The sequence below is a fragment of the Miscanthus floridulus genome, chromosome 2 (assembly GCF_019320115.1).
Source record: "Miscanthus floridulus cultivar M001 chromosome 2, ASM1932011v1, whole genome shotgun sequence".
Taxonomy (NCBI): domain Eukaryota; kingdom Viridiplantae; phylum Streptophyta; class Magnoliopsida; order Poales; family Poaceae; genus Miscanthus; species Miscanthus floridulus.
The window spans coordinates 47,449,738-47,468,592 of record NC_089581.1 but is presented as its reverse complement, the minus strand read 5'-3'; the positions used below and the strand labels follow the sequence as shown (position 1 = coordinate 47,468,592).

Sequence of the window (18,855 nt, the reverse complement as noted above, 5' to 3'; positions counted from 1 at the left end):
TCTCCCCAACCTAGGAGGGGCCGTATGTCATCGCAAAAGTACTTTGGCCTGGTGCCTATAAGTTGAAAACCATCGACGGCGAGGTCTTCACCAACGCCTAGAACATTGAGCAGCTACGTTGTTTTTACCCTTAAATAAACGCATACTCCCACTTATTAGTTTTTGTCATAAAAAATCCCCGATCTTTTCATGACATCCGACCCCTGCAAAGTGTGAGGGATCGGACCTCACTCAAGGGCTGGTATGAGTACGTTTACCTTGCAAACTTTCTCTTACTTATCTTGCAAACATTCTTTGTGTTTTCCTACTTTTCTCATGGTAAGTCCTAAGGGCTAGGATTTTAGGAACAAAAATCTGAGTATAACTGGTAGGACTACGAGAAACCCATGCCCCAGCGGCTACGGTCTCTTTGCTCACCAGCGTAATCAAAATTGGCTCTCCCGCACTCTAAGCCTTTTGCGACCTTAGCTATGGGAAGGATCGGAAGGCACTAAACCTCTTTTACAAAAAGGGGGAGAAGAGCTGAAAAGCTAATTTCCATAATGAAATTTGAGAACCGGTTCATTTTTTGCACAAATTCATCGCTTACAAAGTGATTTCATCACAAAAAGGACTGATGTATACATGAATATGAAAAACTATTCACATGGGGGCTCCCCCACAACTTAAACGATTACATTTTCTACCCAATTCTACTCTAAGATACTACTGCGGTCGCCATGCCATGCTCTCCATCGGTAATGTCCTACCACTCCACAGGATCCCTGAGGGTGCCATCGTCTGCAACATCGAGCACCACACCGGTAACTGTGGCACCTTCTCCAGGGCATCTAGGGACTACGCCACCATGATCAGCCGCAACTCTAACAACGACACCTAGATGGGGGGCGCTCCCCGCCGAAGAAAGGCCACCATGGCTGATGGATGTCTTTGACATCTCATCAAGCTTCATGAACTAGCCGATCTGAGTGGCTGCAAGGGCGAAACCCCCCATCGACGCAGTCCTACGTGGCTTTCCCACCAACAAGGCTCTTCCGGAGAAGATTCGTTGGAGGAGGCCCCCGTACGGGTCCATCCTAGCAAAGGCCTCGTGGACGACGACAAAGCCGACGACGCTCAACACCCTCCAGTGTGCCTCCTCCTTCGGCGGAAGCAGCCCCTTCTCAGCGAAGGCGGCCGACTCCATCTCATCTATGTTGGATGACCTCTAGCTCGACATCGTGCTATGGATTCATGAATGGATCTATGAGTTTTTCTCTCTCTGCATTACCCTCTCTCACTTAGGAACCACTACGACGCACAAACACATTCGGTGGAAAGGAAGGAGAGGAGGTAGCAGCTCAAGAATAGGCGAGGGAATGGGGACGAGAACCCCCTCCCTCCCCCTATTTAAGGGGGAGATGCAACAACTACAGAAAGGCAAAAGGTTGGGACGAAAAACCCCCTCCCTTCCCCTATTCAATGCAGATGGGAAATCAATGCTGATAGGAATTCGAGCAGACGTGCCTTGACCGACGGGACATGCCCTGCTCAATGAGACAGCGCCTGGTCGAACAGGACGTGGCTCGGGCATGGCCTGCCACTACCACGCGCTGGGCACGAGAAATAAGGCGCACTCACATGCAGGCGACTCTCCGCTTCCCCAGGCAGGACATGGAAGGACCCGATGATGGAACCCCCATCAAGGGGGCCCAATGGTCCCCCTGGGTTGATCAGATGGCCCAGGTAAAATGACAAACGAACGGCCGCTGAAAGATAAGCACCTCTGTTTTCTTACTTTGCGTGTTAATTTCATTACCGAGCCTTCAACCCCAGCAACGGCAAGGGCACAGACATCGCTCGGGGGCTGCTTGTTTAGACATCCTCTTCGCTAGACCTGTCCTTATGTTGAAAACCAGAGACACAGGGTGCAGGTGTAAAACTTTGAGTAAAACTAGACGAACCACTAGACCCTATGCCCCGGCGGCTATGGTGTTTTTATTCACAAGCATAATCGAATTCACAGTTTCCTGCACCCCAAGCTTTAGCATCCACCTTCTCGAGAAGGGTTCGGAGGGGTCCGCCTGCAAAATCTCCTTCAAGGAGAAGCTGTCAGGTCGCCTAAGTCAATCGAATGGCTTGGATCGCCGCCTAGAGATAGAAACAAAAAATTGCGATGTTCGTACAGATCATGCCGGCCCCATCGCAAACGTTGGACCCAAACCCCATGCGGACATGTCCGATAAGAGTTTCTCATCGCTCATGCCACCAAGGTAACATTACCGACCCCCGCTTTTGTTTCAATTAAATCGTACATTAATCCCATGTATTCAAACGTTGCATATGCAATCGCTGCATCTCAACGCTTCGAGTCACATCATGAAGCTGCACCCACCTCATTCTATATGAGAGGCAACTAACCGAGGTTCGAAGGCCAGCCCATGAAGGGCTCGAGGCCTCCTCGCATCAAACAGAGCCAGGGGAGAAAAACCAAGATGAGCCCCAGCGACCTTGCCCGACCCTACTCAGAAGCGGATAGGGACATCTCGACGTTTCTCGTTTGATTCTAACCTCGAGCCAAACCCACAGACTCTCCATCGAGGAGAGGCCAACGGGCCACCTAAGCCTATCGAACGGCTCGGACATCTGCCAGGAGGCGGGTTAAGAAGTAGTGGAATGTCACATGAGGGCTCTGCCGACCCTGTCAGTGAATGTCGGACCCGGATTCCACATGAACATGCCCGTTAGTGAGCTCACTGAGCACAACACTCAAGCCGTCGAGGCAAGTGTCGTTAGCTCAGCCCCTCCAGTTGTGGAAACTAAGGATGGGGTGATGCGTGAAACACGATCCACCCCTATCAGACCCCAAGGGGCTCGGGGGCTCGAGCCGCCCGATCCTAGATCAGGAGACCGAGGTTCGAAGGCTGGCCCGCGAAGGGCCTGAGGCCGCCTCGCATTGAACAAGAGCTAGGGGAGAAAATGCAGATGAGCCTCAGCGGCCTTTGCTCAACCCACATAGAAGCGGATAGGGTCATCTCAACCTTCTAGTTCAATCCAGCCTCTAGCCGAGCCCATAGAATCCCCATTGAGGGGGAATCTATTGGAAGGTAGGTTATGGAACAATAGAATGCCACCCGAGGGCTTTGCCGACCCTATCACAAGCAATGGGGCTGGATTCTGTTCAAACATCACTGTTAGCAAGCTCATCAAGTGCGTCCCTCATTCCATCGATGCAGGCAACGTGCCCTCAACCCCTCTAGTTGTGAAAACCATGAAGGGAGCGGTAGTCACAAAATGAGCTGACCCTTGACCGAATCCCCGCCACGCGCGAGGGCTCAGGGAAGGCCGAGCCAGCAATGAGACCAAACGCACGGTCATGGAACGATCGTTAAAATCCTAAGTAAGGGGTACGTGTGAATACAAGAATAAGTTCGCTACCCTCGCTTCGGTCTCTAGTAACATCCGGCCCTAGCGACCGCAAGGGGTCGGGTCTCACTCGGGGGCTGATAAAGGTATGAATACCTCCTTTTTCAAAACAGTCATTGCGTCAGACCTCTTCCACACGTTAAGGTTAGAGGCAAGGTTTGTGGGAATAGATAAACGAGCATGCCTGGTAAGACTGCAAAAAACCCACGCCCCGATGGTAACATTGATCTTAACTGAATCTGGTATCTTTGCATCATCATTCAGGTAGACCTTAGCAAACAACCCTAGCTAGATTGTTTGTCTCATGCCAGTAAACTAAAATACCAAATCTGGACACAGCTTTAGTAATGATCGGCCCATTTTCCAAATCCTCTGGAAACCCTACAAACATGACCCATGCTTCATGATCTAAGTCATAACTGTGAGCATTATCCCCCTCATCATGCTTGATCACAGACATGGTATAGTTGCCAAACCTAAAGACCAGGCCAAGAAATTTCTCACGCTCAGAGCAGTATTGAAGCAAACATAGGCATCACCAAGAGGACAGGGCTGAATCTCTGCAATGCACACCTGATGCATGTCCTTGAAGAATGAATGGAATGCAGTGGCCAAGCTTCCAAAGTCGTCCTTGTGGACAGACGACTGCAGCTTCACTATCACCAAGTCTTCATTGTGTAGGATGTAGCAGCCGGTCACGTACACCTCATGATAGAACGGTAGATGGGGGCACTGGGTCCTGCAGAGTGAAGCCGCGAGGCACATGCGGGCATGGATCAATGGCCCAGTTCGCCATTGGAGTGGAGGGTTTGTGGTTTTCCACTATTGGGGGAGGCAGGAGTGACAAAGGTGGAGTAGGGGCAGATGCATCAAGAGAGGCAGAGGCATCTGAGTATAAAGGCAAACATTGTGACCCTTCATCTTCCAAATAGGAAACAGGCCGATAGCGGCGCTGATGGCAGGCCTTGGATAGGCAGGCGGAGGATACATGCCCATAATTGAAGCATGTTCTACACTTTACCAAATTGGTGTAATCCTTCCTGGAGTGGCCTGGGCCCAAACACTTGGAGCACTTCTTGACTTCCACTAAAGGGTCTTGAGCCAGGCTCTGATGAGTTTGCACATTGGATGGCCTAGTCCCAAGATTTGAATTGGACAGAGAAGAAGGATTAGGCGCTAACTTCGCTTGAATTACAGCTGGTTTTAAAGCTGGGTTTTTGCAGATCCAATGAAGAACTCGCTCGGGAGGTGGCTCAAAATTGGATTTTGGAATGTCGCTAATGCCTGATCCAAATGGAGATCGAGATCGATTGAAAGATAAGCGAGTAGTCTCAGCAATTTTTTTATAATCATTTGGATATTTGAGCCGAAGGAAAACTGGTTTTTGATTGGCTAAAGATTGAGTATTACTCTTAACAAAACTAGGAGAACGAAAAACATCCACAAAACTCTTTTTGAATTTGGATTTGGAGCCGAATGTAGTCCATTCAGCCTCCTATTCTAAGCACCACAGAGCATGATCTCGGTGCCAATTGGGGCCACCCCCTCCCCAATGGAAGAAATGTATGGCAAATTGCTTGCAAACAAAACTTTTAAGTTTGTAGATCATGAAACCAACTTCATTGCAATAAACAGAGAAACGAAACATCCACCCAGAAAGATGAACAACATTGAAATCTTTGGCATAGCCACCAATGGATGCTTGCAAGAGAAGTCCAACGGAGTCCTCATTGAGGTGGATGGTAGAGCGCCCAAAACTCACAACCAAGAGAAACGCCGGTGCAGTTGAGGAGGGGGGTGGACTCATTGGACAGTTGAAACGCTAGGAGATCAGCCTACAAAAGTCAGCCCCCGGATCAAAGCACAGATCTAAAAGCCTAGCCATGGAGAACGACGAGGATCAGAAGGTTCCATTGCTGGTGAGGAGTGAGGTGGGAGGCAGGGTGCGGTGGGAGGGGAGCGGTGGGAGGAGAGCTATGACAAATTTTTTACCGCACAAAAATTTGCACCCTAGTTCCAATCCTAGTCAAGCATGACAATTCTAGTAATGTAAATACATGCAAAGGAAATACTCAAATGTAAAGGAGAAGAGTTAGGAACATGGTGATGTTTTTTCTGAGGTATATGAGAGTCGACACTCTCCACTAGTCCTCATTGGAGTACCTCGTAAAGTATTGCTCCCCCTTGATCTGCTCAAGGACCAAGTGCTCATCTCTATGGGTTGATACTTCGCCTCCGATGCAGTGAGTCACCCACAACCGTTTACACCATGAGTTAGACCTCTCACAATCTCCATTGAGAGATCACCAAGCTCCGAATCACCACCAAGCCATCTAGGTGATGGTAATCACTAAGAGTAATAAGCACAAACTCTCATTGACCTAACCAAAGCCTAATTAATGAGAAGAGTGGATGTACACTAGCTTGCTACTCCCTAAGCACTAATGGAGTCATTAATCTTTGAATTATTAAATCCAAATCACTCCACTAGCCTTGAGCTCTTCCTTGGACACCAAAGAGTGTATGCAACCGTTCTGAATGCCAAGATGACTCTCTTGCACGAGATATAGGGGTTTATGTAGCCTTTACTCGTAAAACTAGCTTTTTGAACTCCACTCAGCAAAAATGACACCACCAAAAAAGACCGGTGATTGTTTCAACCAGAGTAATTTGGTGCCATTCCAATGGCTATTTCCAAGCTAATCATTATTATACGACATCAGTAGCATATCCTCTGGTGGTAGCCACCGGACTAATCCGGTGAGCAAAACCCCTCTCTAGAACCTTACTAGAGAGCACTCGATACACCGGTGACCCTCCACCGAATTAATCCAGTGAGTCTGTAACCTTTCTGCGCAACGGTGTTACGTTGTCGCCTTTGCTCCGGTGCTATCTTCTCCAGCGACGCTGGAAGAATATGTGGCACCGTTCACTGAACAAAAAAATCAACTACATATATATACCTCTTTCTTTGGTGCCCCTCTGACCCGAGCACCGGATAAATTTGGTGCATGCAAAACACCCCATTCTCATCCAATTCAAACAACTTTAAGAATAGGCTAACTTCCTATTGATCTTGGGGCTTCCTCTAAGCTAGCTAGTGCTAAGTTTGATAAGTGTACACTATACCCACTCGACTCAACTCACCTAGGTCAAGCTACTTGTTCATACACTCCTTTATAGTATGACCAAAGGCAAAAAAAAAAAGTTCTAAACTACTCTAAATGTCTCTCAACAACAAATGACACTTAGAACCGTCCTTAACATTGTTGCTTATCCATTGAAAACCAAAACAAAATCCATGGATGGGGTTATGGAAATCATTGATTACCCATTAATCAATCATCATTGTGACCTAACATATAATGCCTCTGCAAAACACAAATTAGTCATAATGATTGTGTTGTCATTAATCGTCAAAAACGAATTAGGGGTCTAGATGCTTTCAGGATGGACGGCTCATGATCAAATTTTGGCTAAAATTCAGCCAAATATATATATTAGCTGAACTTGAACACTTTGACAGGTCAAAACAAGTGAATCTCGGTTCAAAAGTATCAAAATTTATGAGATTCACCTGTTTCGGTTAGGTTAGAAATGTTTTGTCATTTGAATCTGAGAACCCTTGGTTATAAGAGGTAATTTGAAACTCCATCCCCGTTCCCTGTTTTGTGATTGCATCTTTTTTTTCCCCTTCGAGTGCCGTACTCCTAGAGGCCGGTCGCCGCGTCATTAATTAGCACGACGCGTTCTGCGAAGTTTACCGTGACCCCTTGTTGACGATCCGCATAACCACGAGACAACCGAGAAGGTGCACCAAGAAATTAGCAACGGCCAACGCAGGCCAGGATCGGATATGCTGCCATTTGGGCGGCACGGCAATATTAATGGACATTGCCGGATCAGAGGTGCCGCGCAAGGCCGACGATGCATTCCGATCCCATTGAATATACAAAGGATCGGACTCCGTCGCTGTTACACGCTACCAGCTAACCAAATAGCATCGAGGAAACGGCAGGCTGGGCAGCCGGTTTGCGCCAGGAACGCGCATCGACAAAGTCCAGAGTCGAAACAAGAAATTAGCAAAGGTATATACTGATTGGAGAGGTTGTTACATCGATGGATAATTAAAATCCCGGCCGCCTTAGCGTGTAAGGCGGAGTGCCCAGATATGATCGATCGGCTTCATTGTTAACGTGATACATTAATCAATGCAAATTGTTGGCATTATTTGTCAGGTTGTCGCCTGAGCGGACGACGGCACTGCTGGACCGTATGCGGGTAGTACTATAACTGTGAGGAACGAAGTAGTCCCACCGCAGCAGGGCGGCAAATCTGAAGCAGCTGTGTGGTATCATTTGCAGCGTAGCGTGAATTGCCGGCGGCCGGCCGGCCGGAGGGCAAACGCTAGGTCAGCGGAGCACAGAGAGCGAGGAAGCTATAGGGTCGAGGTCGTCGAGGCATGGCGGGAAGGTGGAGGCACGACGACAACCCGTTCGAGGAGGGCGACGGAGACGTCGTCAACCCCTTCTCGGTACGTAACTCACGCTCAAGCAGCGTGGATCCACTCGATCGATCGTCCTCCCCTACCCCTGGGTTTCTCTCTAATTTTAACTAGCTCGTCTGTCTGCCTGTCTCTCGTGATCAGCAGGCGATCATTGCTGCTTTATTTCCTTCCTGCAGTATAAGGCGTTGGTTTAGAGTCCCCAAGTTTGAAGATTATCGTCCCCTATATCGCTCAAAATGCAATTAATTACATGTAAATCTAGAATTGGATAAATCGAGCTTTGATGGGTGGGTTTAGTTTCGAAGAGTTTAACGTTGATTTCGCTAGTTTACAAAGACATAGAACAAGAAAGCTAGAGTACAACGTTTTGGTACTTGAAACTCTTGTGCTTTTGTATTTCCATGTTTCATCGGATTGTTTTATATCTATTACTAATATCAAAGAGGCAAAATTTATCTCCTATTTTTTTCGATCCGGTCCTCCTCTAACTAACTTTGTGAATGTGCAATTCTGGTGGTCTCGTGACGGCCTCATGTTTTTTTATATAGCATAATATGCATGGCTTGGACATAGATTAGGAATCCTAAGCTAGCTAAATAGGAATCCTAATCTAAATAGAAAAATAATAAAAATAGAAATTAGGCAAATCTTATCTTACTCTAATCTTACCTCTTATACCACGAGAAGTTTGTTGGTTTCGTTTCTATTTTATTTTCCTTTTGTCCTCCGCCCAGTTTTTATTTATTTTTCACTGAGACCAGGGAAGAGTTACAGCTGTTTTCGTTCCCTCTTGATCTCTTTCAACAGATTCCGTTTCTCTTAAACACGTGCATGACGAGGATGTGCAACTGATTTCGTTGCGAGCAATGTGATTCGGATGCTAGACGAAGGTTTAGTGTTGTAGTGAGGTTTTTTATTTCGGTCAATTTTTATTTTTTTCCTGTGCGTGTTTTTCGGTTCCCAATCCGTATTTCATCCGTCAGTCCATCTGTGCCAATTTTGCCATTCCAGTATCCCACCGTTCTTTTCTTTTCCGTCTCTCTTTTTTTTTCCTTTTTCTTATCAACTTAAAAACCAAATGTACAAATAATAAATGAAATATTGTAGGTCTTTCAACCCTTGATCTTTCACTAATCACTAAGAGACAAACATTTTTACCACTAAGTATGTAGTTCTGATTATGAATGAAATTTATTCTTATTAGAACCTAGATTAGTTGAATGGTTCAGCTAATCAAAACATGAACTGAATTAAACAATTTGTTATCCAATTAATATAAACAAAATATGTATGCGTCCAAGCTACATATTATTGCAAATATTAACTAATACCATGGATGTCATGATTATCAATAAAATAAATTATAGCTTTCAAATTTTATAAAAAAGAGTAACACATAAATAGATATGTAACATTCTATCGTTGTTTTTCATGACCATTTGATGTTTTTTCACCCGTGGCAACGCATGGACATATTTACTAGTACTAATATAAACCTTGCAAGTGAAACGATGGCAGATTATTGCAAAGTCCTCTTTTTTTCAGTTGTGGAAACTCTGGGAACTATTTGGCTCAAGTTTGCCTAGCATTCTTCTAAACTTGCCAAAACTTGGTGAGAAAAATGCAACGGTGCCAACCACAACTGAGGTTGTCCAAAGAAATCTTGCCGCAACTTATTGTGTCAGTAACATATGGAATTAGAAAAAAGGGCAGGTCATGACTAACTTGAGTTTATATACACTATGCAGTAGAGTTGTTTATGCATGCAAACCTCAGGTGTAAGTGAGTGTTTACTATATATATAGATTATTGTAATTTTATGGGTTTGATTGGAAAGATCAAGTTGACACCTACTCTCTCTCAAATCCAAATTATATATCGCTTTATTCTAATTTAAACTTTATCTAACTTTATCAAGTTTTTAGTCAAATAGATACACACTATCAAGACACATTCCATAGAAAAATATATTAACATTTACATCTTTATCTAACTTTAATCAAGTTTTTGGTTGCTTAAGCTTTATAGGTCTTTGTTGCTGTGTTGTCTTTGTTCATTCTGAGTCTTCTCTTTTTCTAATATAATCGACAACTCTCTGACTGATTTATTTTTTAAAAAAAATAGGAAATTCAATAAAACTAACTTCATGGTGTAAATATTGCACATTACTACATTTTTATAAACTTACTTATATTTGGAGAAATTTGACTTGGAATAAACTTAAGTGACCTATAATTTAGAATGGATGGAGTACTAGAATTTTCATCTAAATATATAGGTCCAAATGTTGGTTAATTTATATTCAAAGAAAGACAACATTTCTAATTGTGTGCCAGTTAAAACTAAAATATGAATTGTTTTTGCCTCGCCCGTGGATATGGTCTTTAGTTTTTTATAAGGCCATATTGCTCTTTGTATTTAGTTATTATTAGTTTGTGTTTATTTTCACTTTTTAATAAAATAATAACTAGTCCTCAACCGGATGCCTTTGTCTAAAAAACCATTCCATATTTTATGAGAAAAAGGATAATATAATTTATTATCTTTGTTTCTATAATAATCCATATGATTCTGTTTTCAGAGAAGGCAATATCATTTCCATTTCAATTTTTGTAGAGGAAATATAATTTCTTTTAGATAGACGACAGGGAGCATGGGCTCATTACATTTTAGGCCCAAGCGAACAAACGGGCTTGAGTTCTACTAGGCTCGAGTCAAGCCGGTCGCCGGCCCAGCAGCCTGCTCGTCTCGCATCCCCGTCCGGCGGGCGGCGGATGCTCCGGTCTCCGGCGCACCGCGTGCACGGCGGCGACACCCAAACTGCGGTGCATAGTCACTGGGTAGTTATTAGCCCACCCATCTCAGACACTGGCTTCGGGGTTCTCTCTCCCCACGATGGTGCGAGCGGCGCGCGTTCTTGAGGGTGGTCGGCTATGTCTACGGCGCGCGCCGCCGCAACAGCGCACAGCGGTGGCCTCTCGCCTCGCCGGAGGTACTTCGTTTGCAGGATTCGGTATTGATTAGAAGAACCTCGTCACGTATGATGTATCCACTATGCTTTCTCCACTTCCAGGTCGGATTGGGTCTTTTCCCCTTTTGGCTTGGCTGTAATATACCTGAACATTGCACGGAGTAACAAAATGCCCATTAACAAATTGCGCGATTATCTTAGCTGTTACCTGTTATGTTCTTCCTGCTCTTCACATGATTGGGCGTTTCTTCCGGAGATTGCCTGATTTCTCACGATCCTCTACATCTTTGAACCCAGCTTAGTTTCCGCTTAACTCACTTATCTACTATTGTATAAGAAATAAAATTTCTTAAACTTGGTCTGATGTTGCTTTGGATACTAGGGAATCTATATACAGTGTACCCATATGTTTTCCATGCTGTGGTTTGTTCTATCGTATGATTCTTTAGCCCATTTATTTCGTTGATGTATCAACTTATTACAGACTTGCAATACAAAACGTATCATAGCAATCAATGAAACACGGGACAGACTGACACCATAAAACTGTACTTCTACAAATCTTACTCATTTGTGTTATGCCTTGGCAAAACAGAAGACGAAAATATGTTGTGAATAGCACATAGGCTTGCGGATTGCGGACACACTTGCCAAGCTCTGAATCAAAATTTAAAAATTTATTATGGAACCAAAATTATTTATGTGTGTTTCATTATCTTTGCTTTGGCTCATCATTACTGTCTAAGGATCATATCTTTTTGCTCATGTAGCATCCACGCCCAACTCCGCTCCCTCCTGAACCTGCTGGTTTCTACAATGATATTGGTGCATCTGTAGATATCCCACTTGATAACAAAAAGGTAGTTTGACTGCTTGAATTGCTTGGTTACCTATCATTTACTACTATTTTAGCCTTTTTCATTGATTTGGTACTATCTTTCAATCATTATGCAAAGCATCAAAATTACACATGTATGTCCACCTGATGTTCGGTTCCCATCATTCCATGTTTCCACTGTAAGCTAACAAATAAGTTTGCTATCTTTCTTTTGATTGAACCCACGGTTGGTTCTTATATGTGTCCTACAAAGTCACTGCTATGTCGTGGTATTGCAGAAAAGAAAAAGAGACTTTTCCCTGTGTGCCATTATAAAAGATCGTAATCCCCTGTGTGCCCCTGAAAAAATTCAGCGGTCTTCAGCGCCACTACTCTAACTTTTTCGTGTCATCCATGCCACTTCCGTCAGTTTGGGCTCTAACGCCGTTAAACTGCAGGTGTGAAAAGACGAAAATGCCCTTAAGTTCAAATATGTTATTAATTTTTTTTTAGCATCTTAACGACTTCAAATGAAAAAACTCAAAACTAGAAAGTTGTAGATCTCGTCGAGATCTATAATTTTCATATAATTTTTTTTTTCATTTAATTTCGCAAAAAAAATAATATGATTTTTCTAAGATATATTAATCATATCAAATCATATTTTTTTTGCGAAATTAAATGAAAAAAAAATTATATGAAAATTATAGATCTCGACGAGATCTACAACTTTCTAGTTTTGAGTTTTTTCATTTGAAGTCGTTAAGATGCTAAAAAAAAATTAATAACATATTTGAACTTAAGGGCATTTTCGTCTTTTCACACCTGCAGTTTAACGGCGTTAGAGCCCAAACTGACGGAAGTGGCATGGATGACACGAAAAAGTTAGAGTAGTGGCGCTGAAGACCGCTGAATTTTTTCAGGGGCACACAGGGGATTACGATCTTTTATAATGGCACACAGGGAAAAGTCTCAAAGAAAAACTACCATGCAAGTGTCTGTACTCTGTAGGAATGTGATAGAAAACTCCATAATATTCTAAATAATTCTATTTGGGAAGCAGTTGTAAAACAGACAACTATTTGGAAGGCTGATAAAAAGGCTAGGAGTTAGGTTCAGGCTAAAGAGGAGGGATTAGAGACTAGTTTTCCTTTTCCCTTAGCAGTTTTTCTCTATGTTTCTTTCTTTCAATATCGGTATATCAGATCCTTTTGTGAGTTTGTCTACACAATCCAGGACCTCAAGAAAAAGGAGAGGGAACTTATGGCTAAAGAGGCTGAGCTAAACAGGAGGGAACAGGTATATACTAGTTAAGTCGAGTATATGATCTGCCATTTACTGTTATTGTTTTATAAAGTATGCAACTAACTTTACACAGTTTTGAACTTTAGCATTTATTATATTGTGTAACTTTTTGTTCCTTTCTCTAGGAAATAAAAAGAAGGGAAGAAGCTCTTGCAAGAGGTAACCTTAATTTTATTTTTTGCGTGTACCATTTTTCTTCGGAAATGACCCATGATTTATATTATCATCCCTCTTTTACATGCAGCTGGAGTTTTAATAGAACCCAAAAACTGGCCACCGTTCTTCCCCATCATTCATGTTGACATTTCAAATGATATACCCGTGCACTTGCAGCGAGTACAGTATGTCTCTTTTGCATCACTCCTAGGTATGAAGCTAGGAAATGCGCTGGTTAATTAAAAACTGCCCTTTTTAAGGATTACTGGCTTTCAAAAGTATTGTAACTAATACTTTTTGCAAAATTCTCATGCAGGATTGGTCATATGCCTCTTCTGGAACATTTTATGTGTAACTGCTGCTTGGATTACAGGGCATGGTATGTTCATAAAAAAATATTTTTTTTATTTTATGTGCTCCTAATAATCATAATATTTAAATTTGTTATTTCTGTTATTTAGTTAGTATGAATGTTCTTCCATGCAGATCCTAGGATCTGGTTTCTGGCAGTCATATACTTCATTACTGGATGCCCAGGTGCCTACTTTTTATGGTACCGACCTCTTTATCGTGCCATGAGGTACTATATTCCAACTGAGCTTCCAAAACTATTGTACAAAGTTTCTGTATGAAGTACAGCATTTAAACCAGATGATTCACCTGATATTATAATGCTTTCACCAGGAAGGATAGTGCGTTCAGCTATGGATGGTTCTTCCTATTCTACTTTGTAAGATTTCTGTTATAAAACAAGATTCCTTGTATGGTCTCCTTGTTGTTCCATGGAGTAGAAAATCTGCTCATAACTTGGTATTGTCTCTGCAGTTTCACATTGCCTTCTGCATATACGCTGCTGTTTCTCCGCCATTCTTTTATGTGGGAAGATCATTGGCGTAAGTCTTTTGATAGCATAAGCTCTTTTCACATAGACACTCAATTTTACATGTTTCTTATTTTACAACTACATGTGTCTATGAAGTAATTGTTGTAAAATTGGGGCTTTTCTTAGAATATGTTGAATATAAGTAAAGGTTGCTTTGTTGTATCCAGTTTTATAACTCAGTGTGATAAGCTTGCTAATTTATTAGCTTTCTCATGTGCATTATCTTGCTATTCGAACTATAATTTGCTTCATTTGTCTTATCTTATTATTTGCAGCGGAATTTTTCAATCGATCAGCGAGATAGGCGAGAATGCTGGTGTTGGGGTGAGTTGATACTATGTCAATATATGTACCATGGAAATACGAGGAATTAGAAATGATCAGTTGTCTTACCTTCTATCAAATCTAGACATAAATAAGAATCAAATCGTTACCACTCCAGTTAATCTAGACATAAATCAGAATCAAATCGTTGCCACTCCAGTTCCCTCTGTCAATAGTTCTATGCTTAGCTAGTGTAACAAAATATCAAGCTTGCTTTACCACTGTTGTCCATCCCATAAAATGGCTTGAGCAGAACTAGTTACCTACTCCTTCAAGTTACTGCTGGAACCTGAACCATTGGCATGATTTTGTGAGTGCTTTTCATGTGACTTGTTCTTCAGACTGGGGCTATAGGTGCAGGGAGCGATTAGGCAATAACTTTTGCGGCAACCATTTCCATCGAGTCTTAAATACCACTGATACCTTTCGTTGCTCACAAGTACTTTTGCTTTCAGATAATGTACTTCATGGGCTTCGCGATGTTTGTGCTGGAGGCACTGCTGAGCATCTGGGTTTTCCAGGTAGGGATATACAGCATACATGTATACTCCTACTTGAAAACATTCCTCCGACAAGTGAAATTGATGTGTTCTGTTCTGCAAATGTTTGTTTTTGTGGTTTGCAGAAAGTGTACTGGTTCTTCCGCGGGAAAGGTAGTGAGGCACAGATGAGGCCTGACGCCGGGTCTCGTGCGCCACCGTTCTGATGCCTTCTCCCCTGTAGTTCCGAACGAGGGAGAGAAGAGGAATGAACATATATGTGAATTAAGTTTGGTGTGACCGAGTGAACGCTGATTTTCAGTTGTTGGAGGAAGCAAGTTTCGGGGTGCACGCGCTACTTGTCAATTGCAGCAGCGCCAGGCGCGCAGCTGTAGCTGCCGTTTTTGCCTTGTGGGGTTCCTTTCTTATCTGAAACGAAACTGAAATCCCCCGAAAGGCGAAACAGAGAAAATGGAAAGACAGCCCTGCATGTGGCCCCGGATGCTGGACTTTTGCCCTTTCGGCAAAGCACGATAGCATACTGCTTGCTTGTGTTCATTTTTATATATTCTTTTTTGATTGTGAACTCACATAGCATTTTTCTCTGTCATCTGGCGAGTTTTTACACATTGCAAATGTGTCATGTCTCATGTGTGAGCCGAAAGGTCCAGGGGGTGTTTGGATTCGGTGACTAAAATTTAGGAGGTGTCATATGAGGGTATCGTATAGGGTGTTTGGATACTAATAAAAAAATAAATTATAGAATCCATCCATGAGATGAATTTATTAAGTCTAATTAATTCGTCATTAGTATATGTACTGTAGCACTATGTTGTCGAATTATGAATTAATTAGGCTTAAAAGATTCGTCTCGTAAATTAGTCGTAAGCTGTGTAATTAGTTTTGTAATTAGTCTATATTTAATATTCTATATATGTGTCAAATATCTGATGAGATAGCGACCGAAGTTTAGAAGAAAAATCATACACCGACTCAAGTTTAGGAGGAGAATCAAAACACCGCCTACTCCGTACGTCGGGACGGTTATACACCGAAGGCCGCGGGAGGAGGGAGCAGGTAGGAGTAGGATATGGGCCATGGCGACGCCGTCGCTGTCTGGATGGCGTGGCTGGAGCGGCAAAGCCAAAGCTCCACCGGTGCCTCTTCCATTCGTTGCCACGGCTGATGATGTGTTTGACGGCGAAAACTAAGGCTTCCTTTGGGAGCTCGGGGCAGCTCAGCCTAGGGAATAGCAGCCCTAGGGGGATTTTTGTGGACGGTCACATCCCCTCCACGCCAGGGGAGATGAGTCCTGTTCCCTGGTGCTGTTTGGAAGCAAGCATAGGGGAGGCAAGCCCAGGGTGGCTGTTAGAATCGGCGGCTGTTTCCAGTTCGCTGTATCTTTGGATTTAGAAAAAACCATCATTTGCTGTTCAAATTCAATTAAAAAAGAAACAAAAAAAGAGAGGAAAAGAGAGTACAGGAGCAAGGTAAACAAGCCCAAAAAATGAGAAAAATCAACGAAATTCAGTACATATTCAATAATTCAATGCCATAATAAAGTAAAAATGGACAAAGATGCAATTATAACACAAAAAAAAATTTCCAGAACCTGGCGCCAAATACCTTCAACTCGAGCATAAATGTATCTCAAGAACCAAACTAAAAGGCAGTACACAAGGTAACATCCAGATAGCAGCCTGTAATTGTCTTGAAATTATTATTGCACCTTCTATTTAGAATGGCAGCACTAAATAATAGAAAGATATTCCTATTTTTATTAAGATCCAGATAATAAACTCTACTAGTAATAGCCATTATTACATCGGATCATTCATGAATCATGAATCATCAATCGAAACAAATAACTTTGTTTGCAACTCACATAACCTGAGATGAACTAATACTTCTGCAACAATTATGTTCACTAGGACATCTGCAGTTAGGATAAACAAGCAAAGTTAGTTTCAGTATACAAAGTTTATATGCTCATTTCTTTGAGTAACTTTTTTTGCTCAATTACATATGTTCAGTATGTCTATAGGACTAGAAAACTACATTTCCTTCACCAAATATCTACTACAGTAACTAAATACTGTCAATGGAAATTTCAGAATCATATGCGAAGAGTGTTTCATATCAGTGCGTTGTTTGTGGAATCAGTTAACATGTATGTTGCAGGAGCTAGTAATTCCTGTGACAAAAACAAAAACACAAGCTGAAAGCTAGGAGCCAGTGACCACTATGTACTTGCTGGTGATAGCACATTAACCAAACCTTACACCATTAAATTTAATACAAAAGTTATTACTAATTGTACCACTAGGCAGATCAAATCTTTCCCATAAAAATACAGATAAGAATATAGATAACTCTATGTTGGTAGCACATCACCACTACAAGTCAGTCCAATGAAATCCAACAAGATATAATTGCACTGCAAGTACACTGCAGTTTCATAATAGATTAAAGCTTGCATCTTTCACTAGCCACACTGAAACAGGAAATATAGATAGTAGTGTACTCAAACGTGGGTTTACCTTTGAAACAGAATCGCACTTCTCCACCAGTTAGTCACTGGGACATCTGCAATTAATGAGGCAAGAATCATCTCAGAATACCGGTTTAGTTTAGATGATCTAATGCTACAAGAGAAGAACACTAAGACAACAAGCAAACTCAGTAAGTATAGTAAGTTAGTAACCAGGATTTATTTTTCATATGTGTTTGTCACCTCCGATACAGAAGTTTACAGAAAAAAGAGAATACTGCTAATTCCAAAATGTAACAGGAAATGCATCAATCTTGCACAGCAAATAGCTAATTGAGATGGATCCGGCATCTACTACATACTCCTAGTAGGATTAGAAAACTGCATGCAGTCTTCTATTTTAGCTCTCACTCAACTATTAGAAACCTATCTAGATATCAAGATATATTTTGGGCAACTAAAGAATGTCACAATTTATCTTTAAAAAAATACTTACTAGGCCTTTGCAACTCACCAAACATAATCTAACAATTAACTGTTTTGCTTTGTGCAACATCAAAATACAAATACAATCCTAAACAATACATTTTTTATATACTCAAGACTGGTGTATAAGTGCATTATGCCTTCTAGCAACTAGCAGCAGGTCTTTGCCAATGTTTTTCTTTTAACCATAATTCACAGATGTCATCAAAATATTACCAGATCCTCTGCTTTGTTGACAAATATTATCAGATGTCGTCCAAATATTACCAAAATTGAAACATATAACCAAAGCAGCAAATTCATGGAATCACAGCTCAAATGAACAAGGGAGAGGAATCAGTAACAGAGACAAACAAAAGTACCTAAGCTGCTAAGCAAGGAGGTGGAACTTGCTGGGTCACTTCTTGTCTTCACCCTGAAAACAATTTGTCAACTGAGAATTGTAGATGAAGCAAACTAAGATGATAAGCAAATATCTAATTTTAACTATAGGTAAATCTGTTGGTATTACAGCAATAAATAGAACAACATTCATTCACTGGTCAACCAGTACATTATAGCTCGGTGGTGGCGGCGGCGATGGGGGTGACGACGGCGGCGGCGGTGGGGGGGGGGGGGGGGGGGGGGGGGGGCGAGCTCGGTGGCGATGGCGGCGATGGGGGGCGAGCTCGGCGGCGGCGGCGGCGGGAGGACGGCGGCAACGGTGCTTCCTCTTCGTCGCCCTCGCTCGGGTCGGGGAAGAGCCGCCCGAACCCCTGGGTGCGGGACGAGCCGCCCCGTGGAAAGTACGGGGCTCGGGTCGTCCTCTCCCGAGTGATGGGCTTCTAAATGCAAGGGGGCTTCTTCCCGTGGCCGAAATCCGCGCGGGGGCCTGCTTAAGAAAAAGGCGGGGAAACCCCATGGATTGGGTCTCCCAAAGAGGCCTAAAGGTAAAAGCTGACGGCCGGGGATGGGTGACAAATCCACGCGGAGTCCGCTAAATTTTTCGTCAACCCCTACACGTACGTACGTACGTACACAAGGAGCAGAGG

At 42.7% G+C, this 18,855-nt stretch overlaps 1 protein-coding gene across 4 annotated transcripts; it reads left to right on the top strand.

Moving 5' to 3' along the window:
* The first annotated feature begins 7,684 nt into the window (after positions 1–7,684).
* On the top strand, positions 7,685–15,198 carry LOC136523384 (secretory carrier-associated membrane protein 4-like). Of its 4 annotated transcripts, none has more exons than XM_066517081.1 (12): positions 7,685–7,939; positions 11,654–11,743; positions 12,937–12,999; positions 13,131–13,164; positions 13,250–13,372; positions 13,478–13,540; positions 13,648–13,741; positions 13,846–13,891; positions 13,987–14,054; positions 14,320–14,368; positions 14,824–14,889; positions 14,994–15,198. In XM_066517081.1, the coding sequence occupies exons 1-12, from the start codon at positions 7,868–7,870 to the stop codon at positions 15,072–15,074; spliced, it is 849 nt and encodes a 282-aa protein (XP_066373178.1). In that variant the 5' UTR covers positions 7,685–7,867; the 3' UTR covers positions 15,075–15,198. The 4 variants fall into 4 exon arrangements, with proteins under 4 accessions (XP_066373178.1, XP_066373187.1, XP_066373183.1 ...); XM_066517086.1 differs by lacking the exon at positions 7,685–7,939 and adding an exon at positions 10,612–10,904 and having other exon boundaries at positions 11,721–11,743; XM_066517095.1 differs by lacking the exon at positions 7,685–7,939 and adding an exon at positions 10,779–10,904.
* The last annotated feature ends 3,657 nt before the right edge of the window (positions 15,199–18,855 follow it).

What these genes read in the sequence shown, in the direction of transcription:
- LOC136523384 (XM_066517081.1), top strand. Translation starts at nt 7,868, where the DNA reads ATGGCGGGAAGGTGGAGGCACGACGACAACCCGTTCGAGGAGGGCGAC. An exon ending in TCCCACTTGATAACAAAAAG is followed by an intron (nt 11,744 to 12,936) that starts GTAGTTTGACTG and finishes TACACAATCCAG; the next exon opens with GACCTCAAGAAAAAGGAGAG. An exon ending in TGCTTGGATTACAGGGCATG is followed by an intron (nt 13,541 to 13,647) that starts GTATGTTCATAA and finishes TCTTCCATGCAG; the next exon opens with ATCCTAGGATCTGGTTTCTG.